At 45.3% G+C, this 18,637-nt stretch overlaps 1 protein-coding gene across 4 annotated transcripts in view; it reads right to left on the bottom strand.

The window, feature by feature from the left end:
• Positions 1 to 18,637, bottom strand: part of LOC135912858 (cytochrome P450 3A2-like) — a 77,911-nt gene that overhangs the window by 9,847 nt on the left and 49,427 nt on the right. For 3 of the 4 annotated variants that reach the window (XM_070536036.1, XM_070536037.1, XM_070536038.1), the window contains 3 exons: positions 17,455 to 17,595; positions 16,970 to 17,132; positions 10,726 to 10,876 (listed from right to left, as the gene is read on the bottom strand). In XM_070536036.1, the coding sequence (XP_070392137.1) occupies positions 10,799 to 10,876; positions 16,970 to 17,132; positions 17,455 to 17,595 (382 nt within the window). In that variant the 3' untranslated portion in view covers positions 10,726 to 10,798. Of the gene's footprint in view, positions 1 to 10,725; positions 10,877 to 16,969; positions 17,133 to 17,454; positions 17,596 to 18,637 lie in introns of those variants that run through there. The other variant, XM_065445432.2, reaches the window with a different exon arrangement.

The raw sequence follows: 18,637 nt of genomic DNA, 5'->3' as shown, positions 1-18,637 counted from the left end.
GCATAGCCACGAACACGCGCATATGACAATGAAAAAAATATAATGATGGGATTTTACGTGCCGAAACCATGATCTGATTATGAGGCACGCCGTATATAGTGGAGGACTCCGGAAATTTCGACCACCTTGGTTTTATAACGTGCACCTAAATCTAAGTACACGGGTGTATTTCGCCCCCATCGAAATGCGGCCGCCGTGGCCGGTATTCGATCCCGTGACCTCGTGATTAGTAGCCCAACACCACAGCCACTGAGCAACCTTGGCGGTTCCCATATGACAATGAAACTACCCCAAACAGAGGACACAAGTACGGTGCCGGAAGCAGTCGAATAGCGACCACCTGCTGCCCGGCTGCACTTGTGGAAGCCGTCACTGGCTGTAAACTTTGAACAGACTGATCTGTGACTCGCTCTCAAAAAAGCTCAGGCCCAAGTTCTCAATCTTGGTCGCGAGCGTGCCCGTTTGCTACGTTTCTACTGAGTGATTTTTTGGTATAGCGCACGAAAATGACACCGCGGAGAAGAGACGGCGGCACACAGAATGCTACGTGTGCATATTTTATTTGATTTATTGGGTGACATTGAACTGTTGGCAAGTTTCGTAGCCAGCTTTTCCGCAACGCTTGACTGTCTAACGAATATACAGAACTGATACAAAGCGATGGCCAAATGTGAACATGCGCACCCTCATAGAAGCAGTGAAAGAGCATTTAACGTCGTTGCACTTGAACTGATGATCAAGGTAGTGGGCACGACAATAGATTTGAGACGGCGCGCACATAGTGTTCAGGCAAAGTACACGAGCAGTTGAAGAAAACAATGGAATGTGCAAAGTAAGAATCAATCGCAAATGTGGGGACACTTGCACAACGCGCAGAAAAATGGCGAGCAAATTGAATATACACACCTCTTTCTTTTTGTACGCTACACTACCTTAATTAAATCCAGACCCTTTTGCTTTATCCCTCAGTTTTCTATTTCACCCTCCTTTGTGACGGGTAGTCAACCGCGCATTCTTCCAATCAACCACCCTGCTTTCTTTCCTGCACATTCTCTCTTGATCATGGTCGCACGTTTCAGAAGGGGGACACTGAAAGTTTCCTATGGTCCCTACAAGAAGGGTGTCAAGAGGCCTGACCCTCTTATACAAAATTTGATGTCGCACACACATAGCCCATAAGTGCAACCGGACGTTGAGGGATCTAATGAACACTCATTTGGCGCCGGCACTGCTGCTAAAAACGAGCGCACGAAGGAACTTCTCTATGCGGAAAGCATATACTTCCTCACTGAACTCGGACCAGATCGCATAGGCCGGCACGACTGGGTGAGATAAGGATTTGTATACCCTTTGTTTGGAAGAAAGCAATACAAAGCAGTCGGCGAGCCGTTCAGTTTATCTGGCCTTGGTCACGTACAAGCGAAAGCGCTGCTTGACCGCTTATCGGAAGGAACCCTCCGGCACGTACACGTTCTGAGAGGACCTCGAGATAGTTGACACGGGAGATGACGCCCGTCCTCTTTGCGTTCGTATACGTGACTCTGTCGTTTTAGCTACGCCGCGACGGACGCGTTCAGTGCAGATGGAGACAAAGAACGGAGCGAGCAGTTTCCTTGCAGGGCGCTCGCTGCACGAAGAAAACCTAAACCACGTCCTTTACAGACGCTGTAGTTAAACGCATACCACCAGAAATGCATTTCAGTGATTTTTAAACGATAATAAAGGAAGATATACAGCGTTGCAGGTTATAGGTCTCTACGGGAAGCTTCCTAAAGGGGCAATAAGAGTGAGAGAGAGAGAAACGAAGAAGCTAAGGTAGGAAGGTTAGCCAAGGATTGCCCGGATGGCTACCCTACACTTGGGGAGGGGGATGAGTAACAAACCTGTCTAAATTGACAAAACATCCTTTAAAACACTGATTTTGTTCATTTGGCTAGCTCACTTCGGCAAGGCCGTGGCGTCGTTCTGCTGCTCGGTGCACGGTACCGGGCTCGATACCAGCGGCAACAGTAGGGCTATGCTATGTTTAAAGGAGCGATACGCATGAACGATCGTGTGTTCATATCCACGCACATTAGAGGCAAGAAACTGCTGTGAAGCATTCGTGGGGCACGTCGTAATAGTTCGGGTGCGTCAACATTAAAAAATATTATTCATATTCACGTGGGAAAAACTTTCGTCATGTAGAAGGTACTTACTCTCAGCCATAATACATTCTTTTTATATCTATCACCAATGGTAGTTAAGACCGAGGAACTTCGCGGCAGGGTTATATCACATCCAGCAGTGCAATAACTGGGGCCACTTGGCGCACGATTATTGTCTCGCGCTGCACACGTGTTGTACAGGAAATTAAAGAATCGAGGTGGTTTTGCTAAAACGCGGATGTGAGCTTCGCTATAGATCATAGTGGTTGTTTAGGTAGTTATGAAAAAAAGGTAGTAATGAACTTCCTAACTATGGCACTGACAGAACGAGTTCATGTAGCAGAATTGAAGACTATTTTCAGAGGCTACTCCGTCTTGCAGTACAGTTTTGACGCACTTAAGCAGTGAGGTATCAGCTGATAAAATATGTGATGAAGCCAAGCGGTCCACACTGTCTCTCGTGCTGGTCACGAATATCCCCCAGACGGCTATATTATTGACACAAGACAGTCGTGACACCTATAGCAATTCGATTCAGCGCGTCGTCATTACCACACCCGCCACTTTGTCATCGGAATGATTGACAGTGCTGCGTGCAGCGTGTGCTGTTGATCCCAGAGTTTGGTCCATCTTCTCACTTTCCGCGGTTCAGTATGTGCAGACAATTACATTCCTACGCATCAGCACAATAGGACTCCAGACTTGATATACAGAGAATATACCGTAACCCAGGGCTCGCCGTTAATGGGCACGCGATGCTCTGAAGGCACCTTTTCTTTTCTTTAGGATCAACATGGCTCTAAGTGTAGTCGTCTTTGACCACGTTACACTCCCCTTGGGCGCACACGCGTTCAACGAGCCTTCTCTACCTCTGCTCCTCTATCATATCTTTCTATTTCCTACTCCAGTGTTTCATTCGGGAGGTACAGTCGGACGCCTTTCTGCTTAACCTCCTTACTTACTTCTCGCTTTTTCACATTTCTATCGTGCCTTGGTCTCCTTGCAATATTTTGTCTTCTTAAAGAAACTTCTGAATTCACAGCAAATACGGTGATCAAGCTGTGGCTTATTTTTCTTTATACTCGGCTCGCTTTTGTGAGCCGTTAGGCAGAATTTCACTCAACAATTATTGTGTTTTGCCAATACCATCTGATTCTTGGTCAATCCCCTTTTGTATGTGCCATTCCCGGTAGGGAATCAACTCAAATCTAGTGTGAGCGCCGTGACCTACACAAGCGGGCATGGGACTTCATATATCATCTCTGTCCGCACTGCGTGGCCCACACTATAAAGCCGGCATATGCCTTCGATACTTCCATGCTGGAGCAATCGAGGAGGTTATTAGTAACGAAACCGTGCGCCACGCAGAAGGTAGCCAACGATATCGTAGCCAGGTAGTACACCAACCTGTGCGCCAAATTAGTAGATGCATGCCGCCCTATAAGATAATTATATATCACGGTTTTGTGCGGCGGGCCGAGGTTCGCTTCTTGGCCAGGAAGAAATTGTTTTCAGTGTTTCAGTGAGCGACAGATATGCCACATAGCCCCACAACTTACTGCGCCTTCCAAAAAGAGGCCATCTTTGTATACCGACTTAATCTCTAGTCATCAATAAACAAAATAATCAGGAAAAAGAGCACCGAGAGGCCTACAGCCTACCGCGTAAGTTCGAGGCTTATGCCGCGCCCACGCTGAACTATGGGGACTCTAAACTGCCGGGCCCATAGTACAGCTAAATCTGTGCTTTCACATTTAGCATTCGTGTGTGTATTCCTTGTATATGCTCCTAGAAATTCTTTCTCCTCATTGTCCATATAGGAAGACACTGATTATCTCTATCGAGCACTTCACAATCCGAGTTTACTGTTTGCATGCTTTTTTTTCTCGAGGACAGATATCTTCTCAGCAGGATTATTTGCTCTTCCTTGCTGTGTGCTCGTTCCCGAAACAGAAAGCGGAACAGCGCCTTTGTCACCTCCTTCCCCGCGATAGCCGTGTTTACTTAGCCTTAACCTTGGCACGTTCTGGGTGACCAGCTGCGCTGCGATGCATTGAAAACTACGTATAAGCCAAAGAAGGCGAGTGGAAAGAGCGCAGACGGTACTGAGTTGAAAAGAAAGTGGGACACCCTAAGAGGATTACTACGCCTGCTTTGCTACCGGTTGCAAGAAAATGTCGGCGTGCGTACTGGCAGCTTCTCCTACACAGGTCGCTCGCCTTCTCCTTTTCTCACTCCTAGACTTTGCGATACGAACGCCTGCCCATTCTTGATTGGAACAGCAGACAGTGCCAATTACAAGACATGGCTCGTACAATAAAGCAGAAAAAAGATACTGTGGCTGCCCAACATAGGAAGATGAGAGGCTTGCCCTTCGAACCGCGTTAGAGCACTTGATGACAACGAGCAAGTGAGTGATTTATTCGCATGACATGGGAAATGCTGGCAACTTTTATGTCACGCGGTTTCTCCACAAACGTTATGTTGGCTAATGAGCACAGAATGATAATATGAAGTGACATAAAAAACAAACAAATGACCCGGCAAATAAAGCACATTTCGTAAGTATGCTCAAACGACAACGGTCAATATACGTAGACAAGAAAACAGAACACTAATAAATCTATAACCAGAACAACATTCTGATACTTAACCATAACAGACAAGAACATACAAAGTGTTAATAGATGGGTAAAAATTAAGTTTCAGTAACAAAGGTTATTAAAGCTTTCAGAGCTGATTTGTCGCTTTGATGCTGCCTATTTCATGGCTGGAGCAGCATTTCTGTGATGAAAAGATTATTATCAAGGTTCATAAATGCTTCCCTCCAAGCACGTCTTTTCTGTTTAACCACAGCACAGCTTAATATGACGTGTTCTACGTTCTCCCATGAATGCACACACGCGCAGTAAGGCATAGCTGGCAGATGTATACGATAGAAAAAGCTACCTGTATATGGCACTTCTAACCTGACAAGATGAAGGAGAGAGTCTATGTCATGGCTAACACCAGCAGACATCGGAAACAGCAAACGGATGTGAATTCTATCTATACAGAAGGCTGTTCATAGAAGTGGCGTCAAATCGGCAAACTTGTGTTATAGCCACGCATAATTATTTTAGTCTAATGTTAGCATAAGTCCTCGTGATTAGAATTAGTGTGACAGGAGCGGAACGATGTACGTGCTTCCCTAGCCATTTTTATTCGGATTCCGTGTTTCCTGCTATACCGACATGTCCAGGAATACTCTGCGGGTAATGTATTATTTGATGGCCTGATCGCGCAGCTGTACCTACCTTAAAGGAAATGTGATAAGTGGTCAAAGTATTTGGCCACGCGGGCAAAAGCATAGCAAGCATTCAAGAACCGACTTTGGGTCTTTGAGAATAGACCACACAGCAGGTTTGTCCTGCGCTTGAATGAGTTCAGCGGCCAATAGATAGCAGGTCTCTTGCAGAATAGGTCTCGGGGCAGTGGCCTGCTGCGTCGGCGACGTAAAAAGTCGCAAAAGTTCTGCTCCTTTTACACTAGTCTCTACAGCCGCTTGTGCATGCAAAGTCTGAACTCCTCTTGTGCCATTCATACTCATTTCTTTCAATCTTTCATTACTCTTTGCTCCTTGCCCAGTGCAATGTAGCCGATGGGGCTCAGCGTGTTAATCTCCATACGTTTCCTTAAGACTTCTCTCTCCGCTAACAGAGAACAATAATTGAGTGCTTCAGAACACTGCTACCAAGGGCTGAATATGTGGTTGAGCACACCGGACCTCTTGTTGTGCACCTAAATCTCTCGAACATTGCATCGGGGCCACGCTTCGCACGCACACACACACAAAAAAAAATCTTTGTGGGGAAGAAGTACTTTTGATCTCACCAGCTTTTCTGCAACGTTGAAACGTATAAAGAATCTTTTCGCAGTCTACGTACCCGCTAAATAGTAGGTATATTGGTGCTATTTCATTGCTTTTTTTTTGTGTTTGTCTATTACTTTGCGCTAAGCTACATAGTGAGAATGCAAGGACAACTAGCAAAACAGTAACTCCCCCTGAAGGATTTTTCCAGTCAGGTATAGAGCGTAACCTACTCCTACGATATATATAACTAAATCCGTCACATATTACACACAAGCTGACTGTTTGTCGGTCGGGGGAAGAACTCGTAAATTGAATGTCGGCATAGACGCGGAGTCCATTGCTCACAACGGGGGAACAGCGCATTCACTTCACCACATCACATCACTGACGAAAAGCTGCTGCCGCCCCAACCCATCTGCCCCATCTAAATGGCGCTGATACTTTTTTATTTATCACACCAGTGTTCCTGACACGAGACGGCAGGGCTGAGAAGGAAATAAAACGACATTCCCCTCGCTCAGTGCCGGTGGAGACTAAATGCCAAAGCGCTCGTGCAACGTGCTCTAAAGGAACGTTAGAGAACACCAAGGTGTTCAAAATGAAGCCGTAGCCCAGCACCAACTCATGGCTTATACCCCGCGAGGTGCTTTGGAATGTTAGACGCTGTAAATTAATCTATTTTAAAGCGTGGCCGTGGTCACCAGCATTGATCATCATCCCTACAACGATCTTGTGTGGACCTAGCTCAGGATTGTGTATTATATATAGCATGCGAGAAAAAGTGGTGCACATCACCTGTGATGTCAGTTAACCCCTCCAACGCACATATTAAAAAAAAAAGGACTAGAGCATATTTTTTTGCCTGAAGGTCCCATGTACCTTCACCTCTAAACATGTAACCTTGAGAAGGCACACTCGGGCAAGGACAACGTTGAAATTCTATTCCCATTATCTTGTCTGCCATGCTTCATTAGTTCTCGGCCTGTATAATGAAGAGGGTTGACAGGTCGCGAGCAGCAAATGATAAAGAAACAAGAGAATTGAGGAAAAGCAACCTTCGAAACTTACTGGCCCTGGGGCCGAATTCACAAAGTTTCACTATCGTAAGGGAACTTTGTCTGATGCCAAACCGCCTGCGCTAATTGTGTGTCCAGAAGGAAGATTGGCCTGACCTTCCCCTTATGCAAAACTCTAGCGTAACAGCTTTTTATTAATAAGGACCCTGGGTTTCTTGCTCTGCGTTCCCTCAAGTTATCCTTTCTTTGATTCAACAATTTATTCTTGAGGAATTTGCAGCAATACAAGAATGAATGAAGGAATGATGCTGGCTTCCATGTAGGAGTCTTGCAGTAAACACACTGACTTTCACACACCGTTGCTGCTATCGAGGAAGCCCCGCAGCTCTTCCTACTTAGCCAACAAAGCCGTCCTCGTGCGCTCGTCCTCCCCTCTCCAGACACTGGCAATTAGCTTTAGGCACGGAGACAACGCGCCTCCGGCCCGCAGCAGCGCGATTCGACGCCGAAGGTGGGGCTCCTTCCCTGGCGTATTGTACTGAACTTGAACCCCCCCCCCCCCCCTCCCCTCCCGCTCCATATTCACTGTGAAGACATCCAAGACAAAGAGCAGCTACAGTGCAGACATCGCTTGAACAGTGTTTGCACGAGATGGTTTGGGGGGGGGATGAAGAATAAAATATGCACAAAGCTCGATAAGCTCCTCAGCCCCGTGGACCCATTAAGTAGGACCGTTTTGCGCACTGTTATGACACAAAGAATAAAGTTGTTTTGATCAACGTGTGTGCTTTGCGACAATTGTTGAGTCTTCATACGAACAAATGAAGTTTCGCAGACGATTGTGGCCGATGGCTGACCAATCTTCACAGTACAGTAACGTCTGCGGAACTAGGCCCTGTGTAACATGAGCGATTGTTGGCGGACTACTAAAAAATTTCTGCAAGAGCTGTAAAACCTAGGTGAGTAAAGGGAATGTAAAATAATGTTACTGGTGTTGAATAAGCCGCCAACCATCACGTTGCGCATGAGATAGCATTGCCAAAACACAGCCGGCATTTTTGGTTACCCGCTGGAAAAGCTCGAGTGTAGGCAATTAAAATTAGCAGTGGCTTAGCTAGGCTATGCCAGGATACACGTAACGAAAGCTAAGGCATACCATGGCTAGCCTTGGTTAATCTTGATTGCAAGTCCAGGTTAGTCTGGTTGTCAAGCTATGTTGCGGCGCTTAGCCAGTCATTCGGCGCGCAGTTCGTCTGTTTCCTGGGTGGTTCGTTTCCTCTTCATCTGGTTCCGATGTCGATTCCAGGCCTCCTCCTGCTTATCAGAATTGTCGCCGTCCATACTGCCGCCTCAACTGTGGTTGCGGCGCACGCGAGCTCTCCTTTTCAATCCTCCAACATGCTATCAGGCATGCGACGCAGCTGGAGAAGCGAGCGGAGGCGAACTCAACGACGAGGAAAGCAGTGTGATGAGGAACGCGATGTGACGTGGTGTGCCTCCTCGGAGCACGGCCACGGCGAAATTGCAAATTCGCGACCAGTAAAGCTTTCGCTTTAAAAACATTCTGAAATGATTGCATGATCCGCATCACAGGTAAATGTGTCGTGCAATAAACTGTAAGTGCGGTGGTGGTTATTTTATTGTCGTTCTTTCGCGGTGCAAATATTATGACTATCCATGTATTTTGACGGACTTGTGATCTGTACAATGCTTACATAATCTGTTTCATCTCATTATATCACACTAACGTGCACGCTGAGCGTACGGGAAAAAGTTCAGAGCAACATTAACGGACACAGAAGAGGGGCCAAGAGTTAGGGCACAAAGTATTGGACAGGACCCCAGCCCCCAGGTCTTACTGAACAGTACATAGTTGCCATACTGCTCAGAATTCGAGTCTTACTCACTCTCAAGTTCAATACTGGTCCCGTTTACAGTGAACGATTGGCGCTTCAAATTGTTTTTGTAGGTTTTATTGCGTGTCATAGGAAAGCTTTCTTTGAATGGCAATTTCGCCTGCCCTTTTTTTTTCGCATATTGAAAGAAATACTAAGCCCAGCATTTGGTCATTTCACAATCATTTGTGCTTGGCCATTCCGCCGTCTACCTAGATTGAAAAAAAAAAGAAGATACGTATTGATCTGAAAACACAGATATTTTCAGATCACACGCAAACTTTAACAAGCATGGAGTCACGAGTCCGTGGAGTCCAGAAATGCTGACCCATAACCTCAGCGTCAAATTGTACACCTGACCAACAGCGGGCTATCAGCTGAAAAGGGACAAAAAAGGAAATGGGTGACGAAAATGAAGCGCGCTGGGAAAAACGGATCGCGAAGCGAAGAAGGCGCTTAAAACATCTAGAGAAAGTACAAACACATCGAATCAGTCACGATTTTCGTCCCGCTGAGCTAGGCTCGCATCGCGCAGCTCTTTTTATCTTTTTCTCGTCCGCTGCGTGCGCCTTGCTTCACGCCAGTTGTGAGCCAGGCCACGAAACGCGAGCAGTAAGACGCAGCCCGACTGCATTGTCGGTGCGCGTGCCACAGTAGTACAGACGTCTCTTTATTCCGCCGCCACTCAGTGCAGCGAGGGCTCACTTCCTGTCCGCTTTGGAGAAAGCCGAGGGTCTTCCACAGAGTGGACTGTCCTGCTCTCGCGAAAAAAGAAAGAGAGATATTCGGTGGTATTCGTGACTATTGGCCCAAAATGCGCCACGGGCATTCTAATAGCGTAGAACGTTCCTGCCGTACGAGTGGGCGCACCTTCAAAATTTGAAACAATGACCCTGTGAGTGATAGGGGCAAATACTATATCGACGCTCCAGCTGAATTTTGGCCGCCTTCGGCGTGAGGTTCCGCAGTTGCCGTAAGACTGGTTGCCATAAGACATTTTCCGTACCAACACACACACCCACAGCACAGCGTGCCTGCGTGAGCACGTGGTACCAGGATCAAGCGAAAACGGCGTGCTGGGAAGGGGGGGAGGGGGCACTGGTGAGTGCGTCTCCTCCTCTAGCTCGGGTGTACCTTTGTATGGCAGTCCACGTGGCTGCTCGCGCATATCAGCCACGCCGTATCTTGGAGTTAATCTGTGGCAGGTGTAAGCATTGGGCGAACCGAGATGACTGTTAGCTGCGTGCGCGTGATCTTTCCGCTCGCCCAGTGCTGCAGGTCTCGTAATCTGAAGTTCCTGAGACGCTTATTGAAAAAGGCCTCAGAAGCGATCTCTCCTCTCTGTTTGCGCTCTTCGTCGCACCTGCGTAGTGATGGCGAGTGTTCGTGGCGTTGAGGAAGCTTCGTTCATGTTTGGCTGTGCGTGCTTGGCACCGAGCTTATCAATTTCTTAGTAGGAGAATATTTACTGCAGCTTATACAGCCGATAAAACTACGAACCCTACATTGTGTAGTTGTCTAATGCTTTCCTATCGCAATCAATGCTTCGCCTTTCGGGCGAAGCTCCTGCATTTTTATGTAGATAAATTGTTCCGTAGGGATCAGTTAGTTATGCAGTGTTTCATGACGCAAAATCATGTTAGGCTATGACGCGAGTTTTGTAAATTTTGAAAAAACGCCACATTGGAAGTGCAAGGAATTTCGTGCTGTATCGTAAGCAACATGCTTAAAGAAGCAAGAAATTGTAGACAGGGCACTGTTCGTTCAGTAAGTATATGTGCACAGGAATCAAGTTTGCCAGAGGTCTTCACATGTCTTCGTTTGTCAGATATTTTTATTTCTCTCTTGCGGTCTTCCCATTGCACAGAATATCTGGTATTGCGTCCTTCAAACTCGATAAAGCTTTATCCAAGGGCCCCTGCCAGGCACTGACACTGTTGCATGAGCGGTTAACTCCATTGATCCCTGAAAGAGAGAAAAAAATGGCGGGATAGTGTTGATGTCAAAAAAAGCGAAGGCCCGAAAAACTGTGATGAGGGTTATCTACTGACATTCCGATTTACCATTTCATGAGCATGGTAACCTAATCGTGGTTATATTACTAACTGCACACCTATTCGCGCACGTCTCCAAGAGTTGCTTTCGCTTAGTCTGCGGCTTAAGGCCCGTTACGCACACCAAATCGACCAGCTTTGCGTTTATACCGACGCAGCGCTCAGACTTAGCAGGAGAGGCCTTCCTGGAGTGCCCGTCACAACGCCAATAACTCAGCATATTTTTTATGTGCATGCATTCAACTCGCGTACAGGTGCAGTAGAATGACGTCACGAATATGCTATGAGACAATACTACGGAGGAGCAATCTGAAAAGAAAATCAAATGTAAGTACCAAGTTTCTGGGTGAAAACAAAATAAAAAGTTACGGTGTAACTCGTCTCACGATGACTGGCGATGGAAATGAATAGAAATCGAGCAACGTAGCGACAGATCATATTCCTGAAGCCACGTTTATATAACACGTGTGGTGGTGACTATGAGACTTTCGTTGCTTCAACGATATGAGACACACTTCTATATCATCGCACTTTGCAATGGCACTCGCTTGCCAAGGTTGCCCACGAGGAAGAAGGCATGACAAGGACTACATGACACCGACGCAGTGACGATTGAATGATGAAGAAGGAATGATATCGATTGAATGGCACACGCGTATACTAACGACGGCAAGGGGATGATACACGGACAAAGAGATGATGACGACTGTACGGCGACGATGGCGTAAAGACGACAGTATGATGATAACCCGATGAAGAAACGGGAACTACGATGATGGCACAAGAAAGACGGCATCACGACGATGGCAGACAACGGTGACATAATCACAATCAAATGACGACAGCATGATAACAATAGAATCACGAGCAAGGAATGACGTTGATGGATAGACGAAGGTCGTATGACGACGGTGGCATGAGTAGAATAGGACAACTATGCTGAAGTTATGACAATGATGAAACGACCACGGGGCGACGACGGCACGACGCGAGTCGGATGTCAAAGTTATAATGCTGACGATGAAACGACCGCAATTGAAGGCTGACAACGGTGTAACAATGAATGCATGTTGACGACTGTAAGACAACGCCGCAGGGACGACGTTTGCATGACAATGGAAGGAGGACTGTCCAATGACGACGAGTCTATGATGACAATGGCGTGACAATGATTGTATCGTGATATCTACATGTATAACACGACGATGGTGTCACGACGGCGGCGTGACGTGAGACCGGTGACGTAGATAGATTCGCGATGATGCCACGACCACGACGGCATTACGACGATGGTGTACAATGGAAGCACGATAGCGACTGTCTGACGATGATGGTAGGAAAAGGGCGTCATAACTACCATTGAATGACGACTAATGAATTGTCATTAACTCGCGTTTGTTCCCTCACCCAATCTGCTCTTTTCTTATACCTTAATGTTACACGCATCATTCTTCTTTCCGTAGCTCGTTGCGTCGTCCTCTATTTGAATAGAACCTTTTTCGTAAGCCTCCAGCTTTCTTCCCCGTAGGTGAGTACTGGTAAGACACAGCTGCTTACACTTTTCTTTTGAGGGATAATGGGAACCTGCTGTTCATGATCTGAGAATGCCTGCCAAACGCACCCCAGCCCATTCTTATTCTTCTGATTATTTCAGTCGCATGATCCGGATCCGCGGTCACTGCCTGTCCTAAGTAGATGCATTCTCTTACGACTTCCAGTGCCTTGCTACCTATCCTAAACTGCTGTTCTGTTCCGAGACTGTTAAACATTACTCTAATTTTCTGCAGATTAATTTTTAGACCCAGCTTTCTGTTTTGCCTCTCCAGGCCAGTGAGCGTGCATTGCAATTGGTCCTCTGAGTTACTAAGCAAGGCAATATCACTAACGAATCGCAAGTTACTAAGGTATTCTCCATAAGCTCTTATCCCCAATTCTTCGCAATCCAGGTCTCTGAATACGTCCTGTAAACACGCTGTGGATAGCATTGGAGAGATCGTATCTCCCTGTCTGACACCTTTCTTTATTGCGATTTTGTTGCTTTCTTTATGGAGGACTATGGTGGCTGTGGAGCCTCTATATATATCTTTCAGTTTTTTTACATACAGCTCGTCTACGCCCTGATACCGTAATGCCTCCATGACTGCTGAGGTTTCGACTGAATCAAACGCTTTCTCGTAATCAATGAAAGCTATACATAAGCATTGGTTATATTCCACACATTTCCCTATCACCGGATTTCGAGCATGTATATGGTATATTGTTGAGTAGCCTTTACGATTCTCTTCAATAATCACAATTTATTCTCGTGTATTGATACGGTTAGCACAGAAAAAATGTCACCCACCATGGTTTCTCAGTGGCTATGGTGTCGGGCTGCTGAGGACGAGGTCGCGGGATCGAATCCCGGCCAGGGTGCCCGCATTTCGATGGGGTTGAAATGCGAAAACACCCGTGCACTTAGATTTAGGTGCATGTTAAAAAATCCCAGGTGGTCGAAATTTCCGGAGTCCTACACTACGGCGTGCCTCATAATCAGAAGGTGGTGTTGGCACGTAAACCCCATAATTTAATTATTTAAACAAGGTCAATCAACCAATAAATCAAACAGCCTGGTTGCGACAATGTCACCGACTGCAGCCCTGTCTGTGTAGACGGGGAACAGAAAATGGGACTTCTGTAGTGACTGTCTTTTTTATGAATACTTTGTTTTACTTTGGTGAATACTTTGTTTGTTAATTATGCTGAACTGTCTTTTTTAATTGTGTTAGAGTGTTGACGCGTCTGTATTGGTTATACGAGCTAATGCCAGCAGACATAGCAGCGAAGCTTGGGATGGATAAATAATTACTGCAAACACAAAAACAAATTTTGTCTATGGCACTCAAAAGCAAGAAGAATAAGCATATATAAATTTCGTCCTGCCTCGAGTATATGGTATATTATTCGCTATAGAATTGATGGTTGGAGCAATGCTTAAATGAATCATTTATAACTCCCCGTCGTAGGTAGCCCGCCACTGCTATTCGAGATAAAATGATCGAAAAGGAGGAGATTATTCCCACAGAAATCAAAATGACTAGTCAAGTATTTTAGCCATATGTAATAATTGCCTTTTAATCTAATCAGTGTATTGCACATATTGCTATGTACGAAATTGAAGCCGGTAAATCTGGAAGGCACATGAAATAGAAGTAATATTTTAAGATGGACACCAGTTTAAATGTGCGCTATATTAAAGTGCGCGACGAAATGTATTATTGTTCCAGTTACTTTGTCGTACAAAGCAAAAGAGACGTTTTGTTACAATGTGAGTGGAACAATGCATTGTCTCAAAATTCCGAAGGTACTTCTCAGAAAACTCAAGCTGCATTACGAATTTGCTGCATGATAATGCATCCTGGAAATTCACTGGCTTAAAGAATTCGTAAATCGCAATGTGAAAATTAATTAGTTCACCATAATTTAGTGAACTCTTGTCAATTAGTCATTTATTCACTTTGATTTCTTCAACTAATGATCGCCTCCTGCTGCACTACAGCTCAAGGATTAGAATGGTGCTGTTTGCCCCAGGCAATTAAAAAATTTTCAGTGAACACTGAAAATAAACACTTGAGAGAAAGGGGAAATTGCGGCTCATAAATATAGTTGATGACAGGCTTGCTAAGTTTCAGTACTATTTATAGATGTGATCGTGAGGTTGGGATGGTCGTGATCCACGAAGTCGCGTTTGCTTTTGTTCTCGCACAGCCAGCATGGCAGCTTGTGTGAGTTGTATCCCAGGCGACGCCGCCTAGCATGTCTGGTCAGCTAACAGCGTGTACCCATCTTTTAAATCGATGGGTGTCCGGCAGAGGAGATCGAGCCACGCCCTTCCCGAGGTCATAGGTGCTGCATAGGTGCTCTACCCCAAAGGCTACGCATCCGTGGCTAGAGTTGCGGTCCCAAGCGATAGCAAGGTGCAGCATTGCGCTCGAGCTCGCTCGACATGGTTTTAGCAATAAGAGGAGTCTGCATGTTGGTGTGACAAAGCACGTGAGTGAAATACCGCTGATCAGAAGAAACTGCGCCCTGACAACTACCAGGCATATCACAGCGTTGGCACGATCAAAAGTGCCGCCAGCGGCGTTTTAGGCGTCACGCGTCGCTGGTGCAGGAGGTGAGGTCGACGAAAAAACTATAGTCCTTTGTCAGCGACTAGTGGAAAGGCTAGGCAATTTCACCATGACCTTCACCGTCTGTTTCACACAGACCAATCATCAAGAAAGTGGAAGGAACCCTAGTCTATGTACGCACAGCGTCTATGCTAGCACATATAGGCCCAGCGCAGTCTTGACTCAGCGGTAGAGCCGATTGAGTGAAGCATGATGGTGCGCCTATTTGGCTTCCTCATTTTCGCGGCCAAATGTTGTGTGTGTCCGTCGCATCACTGAGATCTGCGCTCTACGAATGGACAGCGCATGAGCCGTCAAAACCTTCACAGCACGGCGGCGGCGATGTCCTGAACCTCGAATATAATGTACAATTACAAGATAACGCTGGTCAAAGTCGATGAACACGAATAGCACCTGATTTGATGGTGCCACTTGCAGACTACGTAGATGAGGTTTGCTCCATGGCCCATATAGATCTTAGGAGCATTCGATGGAGTTTCCTTAAGGAAAGACGTAAATTTAAACGGTTTGGTTCTGATAGGCTAACAAGACCAATTATCGAGTGCGGTAAAGCCAAACCTGGGCCTCCATACCAAACGTAATTGCTTAAAATTGATGTCATTTAAATGATTGGGCCGAGGTTTACGTGTCTTAATAAAAACATAGAACATTGAAACAATGGCGCTGGCGATCCATCTCAGACATGGGCTGTCCTCTTCATCTCCATCTTCTAAATTATATCAACATTACTTTTCTCCATGTTAGTGTTCTAAACTAGCCCATCCTGCCTAGCTTCTAATATTGCGATAGTCATTATATGAACATTCCAAGCGAATTTTGGCCGTCATCGCCGCTGTCGATGTCAGCGTCACCGTGAGGTTGTGCATTTATACAGGTATATGCATGTAATATGCCACGCCAGACTATATTACATGCAGTATATATGCGGGTTATATTGCCACACCATTCTATCAGTAAAGTTGCTGAGGCCAGGTCTTACGTGCTTGACAAAATTCTTTCATAAAAACTTGACTTAAAAATTAAAAGGACGAAACAAAAAGAGAGTTTGAACCTAAAAACGATGCAATATTCTTGACGTGGCTGTGCACTGTCTCCCGGATCGGCTCAAGAAAGAGGTTTGAAACATACCCGAAACGGGAAAGTTGTGACAAAGTCGCTAACAAAGACGTTGGCATTAATTAATAAAAATAAATAACATTTTCTGATGGCAGGATTTAAAGAGACGAGCCCTAGCATATCATCTTAATATATAGTTTAAGTTTATTTCAATTCATACTGCAACTGCAGCTACAAGTCTTACACACTGTGTGATGTTGTAACATGAAGTTATGGCATTCACTGCTTCACCTTGCTGGTGAAACTGATATTTTTTTCTGTATATTGAATGCGCTTGCTGTGCGACTGTTGCTTTCTGAATATACGAGAGAAGTATAAAAATTTGCTATTTGTGCAGATCTGGCTTAAGTTTTATAGCCTTTTCTTTTTTTCATCCCCCTAATAACCTCGGTGTGGCCAATGATGTTAGTTAATTTAATGTGTAACTGAACCTTCAGTGTATGTATCACATGCAGCAGCTGACTACTATTAGCGAAAACTCTAGAGAGTAACGATAATATGCATCTTAAGCTGAGCGTACATCATTTAAAATGCATTAATTATTATTCGCCTGGCCATGCATTTGGCACATGGGCTCCTGCCTCGATTCGCAAGCCTACCACGCATAAGATGAATAGAGGTTTTAGAAAGACACGTTTCAAAAGGCCTACCGAAGTAAAGCTTTAATATGGTGTTGACTGCGCTCTCTTTCATTTAGGTTTTTTGGCGCCACTTACCATTTGGGAATCACCAAGCTCGAGGTGATAGTTCCGCACAATGTTGGCGATAGTGTACTTCACAATCAGCAATGATAGCTTCACTCCTACACAGTTGCGAGGTCCTATGCCAAACGCTGCATACGCTAGCTTCTTCAGCGAGGCTTCGTTTTCAGGGGCAAACCTGCAGTCGCCGAGATGATAGCATTATCGAATGGCCACAGCAATAACAGAAACCATAATGCAAATGGAACATGTTAGGTTGCTTAAATTTGGGCCCACATTAAGAAACTTAACTGCACATATAGTTTTGACAGAATTCATATTTTTATGAACTTTACTTGGGTATTTTGATCTGCAGTTGCAGGAAGTGTAAAATAATATCCTGCTGTTATGAGAAAGGCCGTCATAGCTAGATGCCAATGAGTTTTTGCTCACGCGAATCGTTTTTCAAAAAGAGGTGGAACAGTTTTTGAAGACATGTTTTATCTTGTGAAACAGAACACCTTTCTGGATAGAACTGTTCGGCATTGGGCCAGAACTGTGGATTCGTATGGAGATGGTACGTCGACACCACAAAGCACGTTCCAGCCTTGTACTTCATTCCTTTGTACTCGAAGTCTTCCTTGGCTTTTCTCGTCACAAATCTGCATCAGTGACAATAGAGCGTTATCACCAAGTTTAACAGAAGCTCGTAAACCTTGTAAGAATAAAAATTCTGGGATATCAAATTCAACGCCTTGGCATTCCGTTTTCAGTGTGGCCACGCGGCTAAACCAGAACTTGAAGCAAAATATTAAGTTATTGATATATTTAGTCTCAATTTAGTTTAGGCAATTAGAAGCGACAAAGTGACCGGTTAGGTTTGTGTTAATGTTGAACTTCATACTAGCTGAATTAGCACCACAGTTTACCGCCACAATTGTAAACACAATGCATCCGCTGTTTTGTCACGTATAGGCTTTCGCTGATGGAATGTCCACGAACAAAACACGTCTGAGTTGCGTGTCCACCCAGTGCGATGGCTTATTGTTAGCTGAACACGAGGTTGCGGGTGCGAGTTTCGACCAAGATGGCTGCATGTTGATGTTGCGGGAATAGGAAAGCGCTGGTGTACCGGGCTTTGGGTGCACGTTAAAGAAACTCGGGTGGTTAAAACTTGTTCCGGAGCTATCCGCTACTGCGTCCCTCATACTCGAGATGGTAAAGGCCACAATTTATGATTATTTGTTTAAATTCATACCTGCACACTGCAGTAGGATATGCATTCATTGTAATCACTGCGCGATTTCGTGTTCACGTGCTAGTGAGATGAGAGTGGCCCGGACTAGCCGAAACACACATAATACCTGTATCGACAAACTATCGCAAGAAAAACATTTGTTTTTTTTTCTTCAAGAAACGCTAAAAAGATTAGAGATAGAAAATGTGAAACCTCAGCCATCTCTTTTGTAAAATTGCTCTTTCACAATGCTACATTTTACTCTGAGTGCAAGATGAACTTAAAGAGTTTGTAACGGGGAATTTAATTAAGTTTCAAACCGCATGCATCTGGCTGAATTCGAATTTCAGCCCAGAGGGGAGAGATTCTATTCCTGCGTAAACCCACCTCGTGCGTGTCACTTCCATGTGGATGCGCAGTAACAGCATGACGTTTTCCTTAAACAAAGTAACTTCTCTAATCCAGCG

This window comes from Dermacentor albipictus, chromosome 3 (genome assembly GCF_038994185.2).
Source record: "Dermacentor albipictus isolate Rhodes 1998 colony chromosome 3, USDA_Dalb.pri_finalv2, whole genome shotgun sequence".
In the NCBI taxonomy this organism is placed as follows: Eukaryota; Metazoa; Arthropoda; class Arachnida; order Ixodida; family Ixodidae; genus Dermacentor; species Dermacentor albipictus.
The sequence above is the reverse complement of the archived record's forward strand: the minus strand, read 5'-3'. Positions and strand labels throughout refer to the sequence as shown.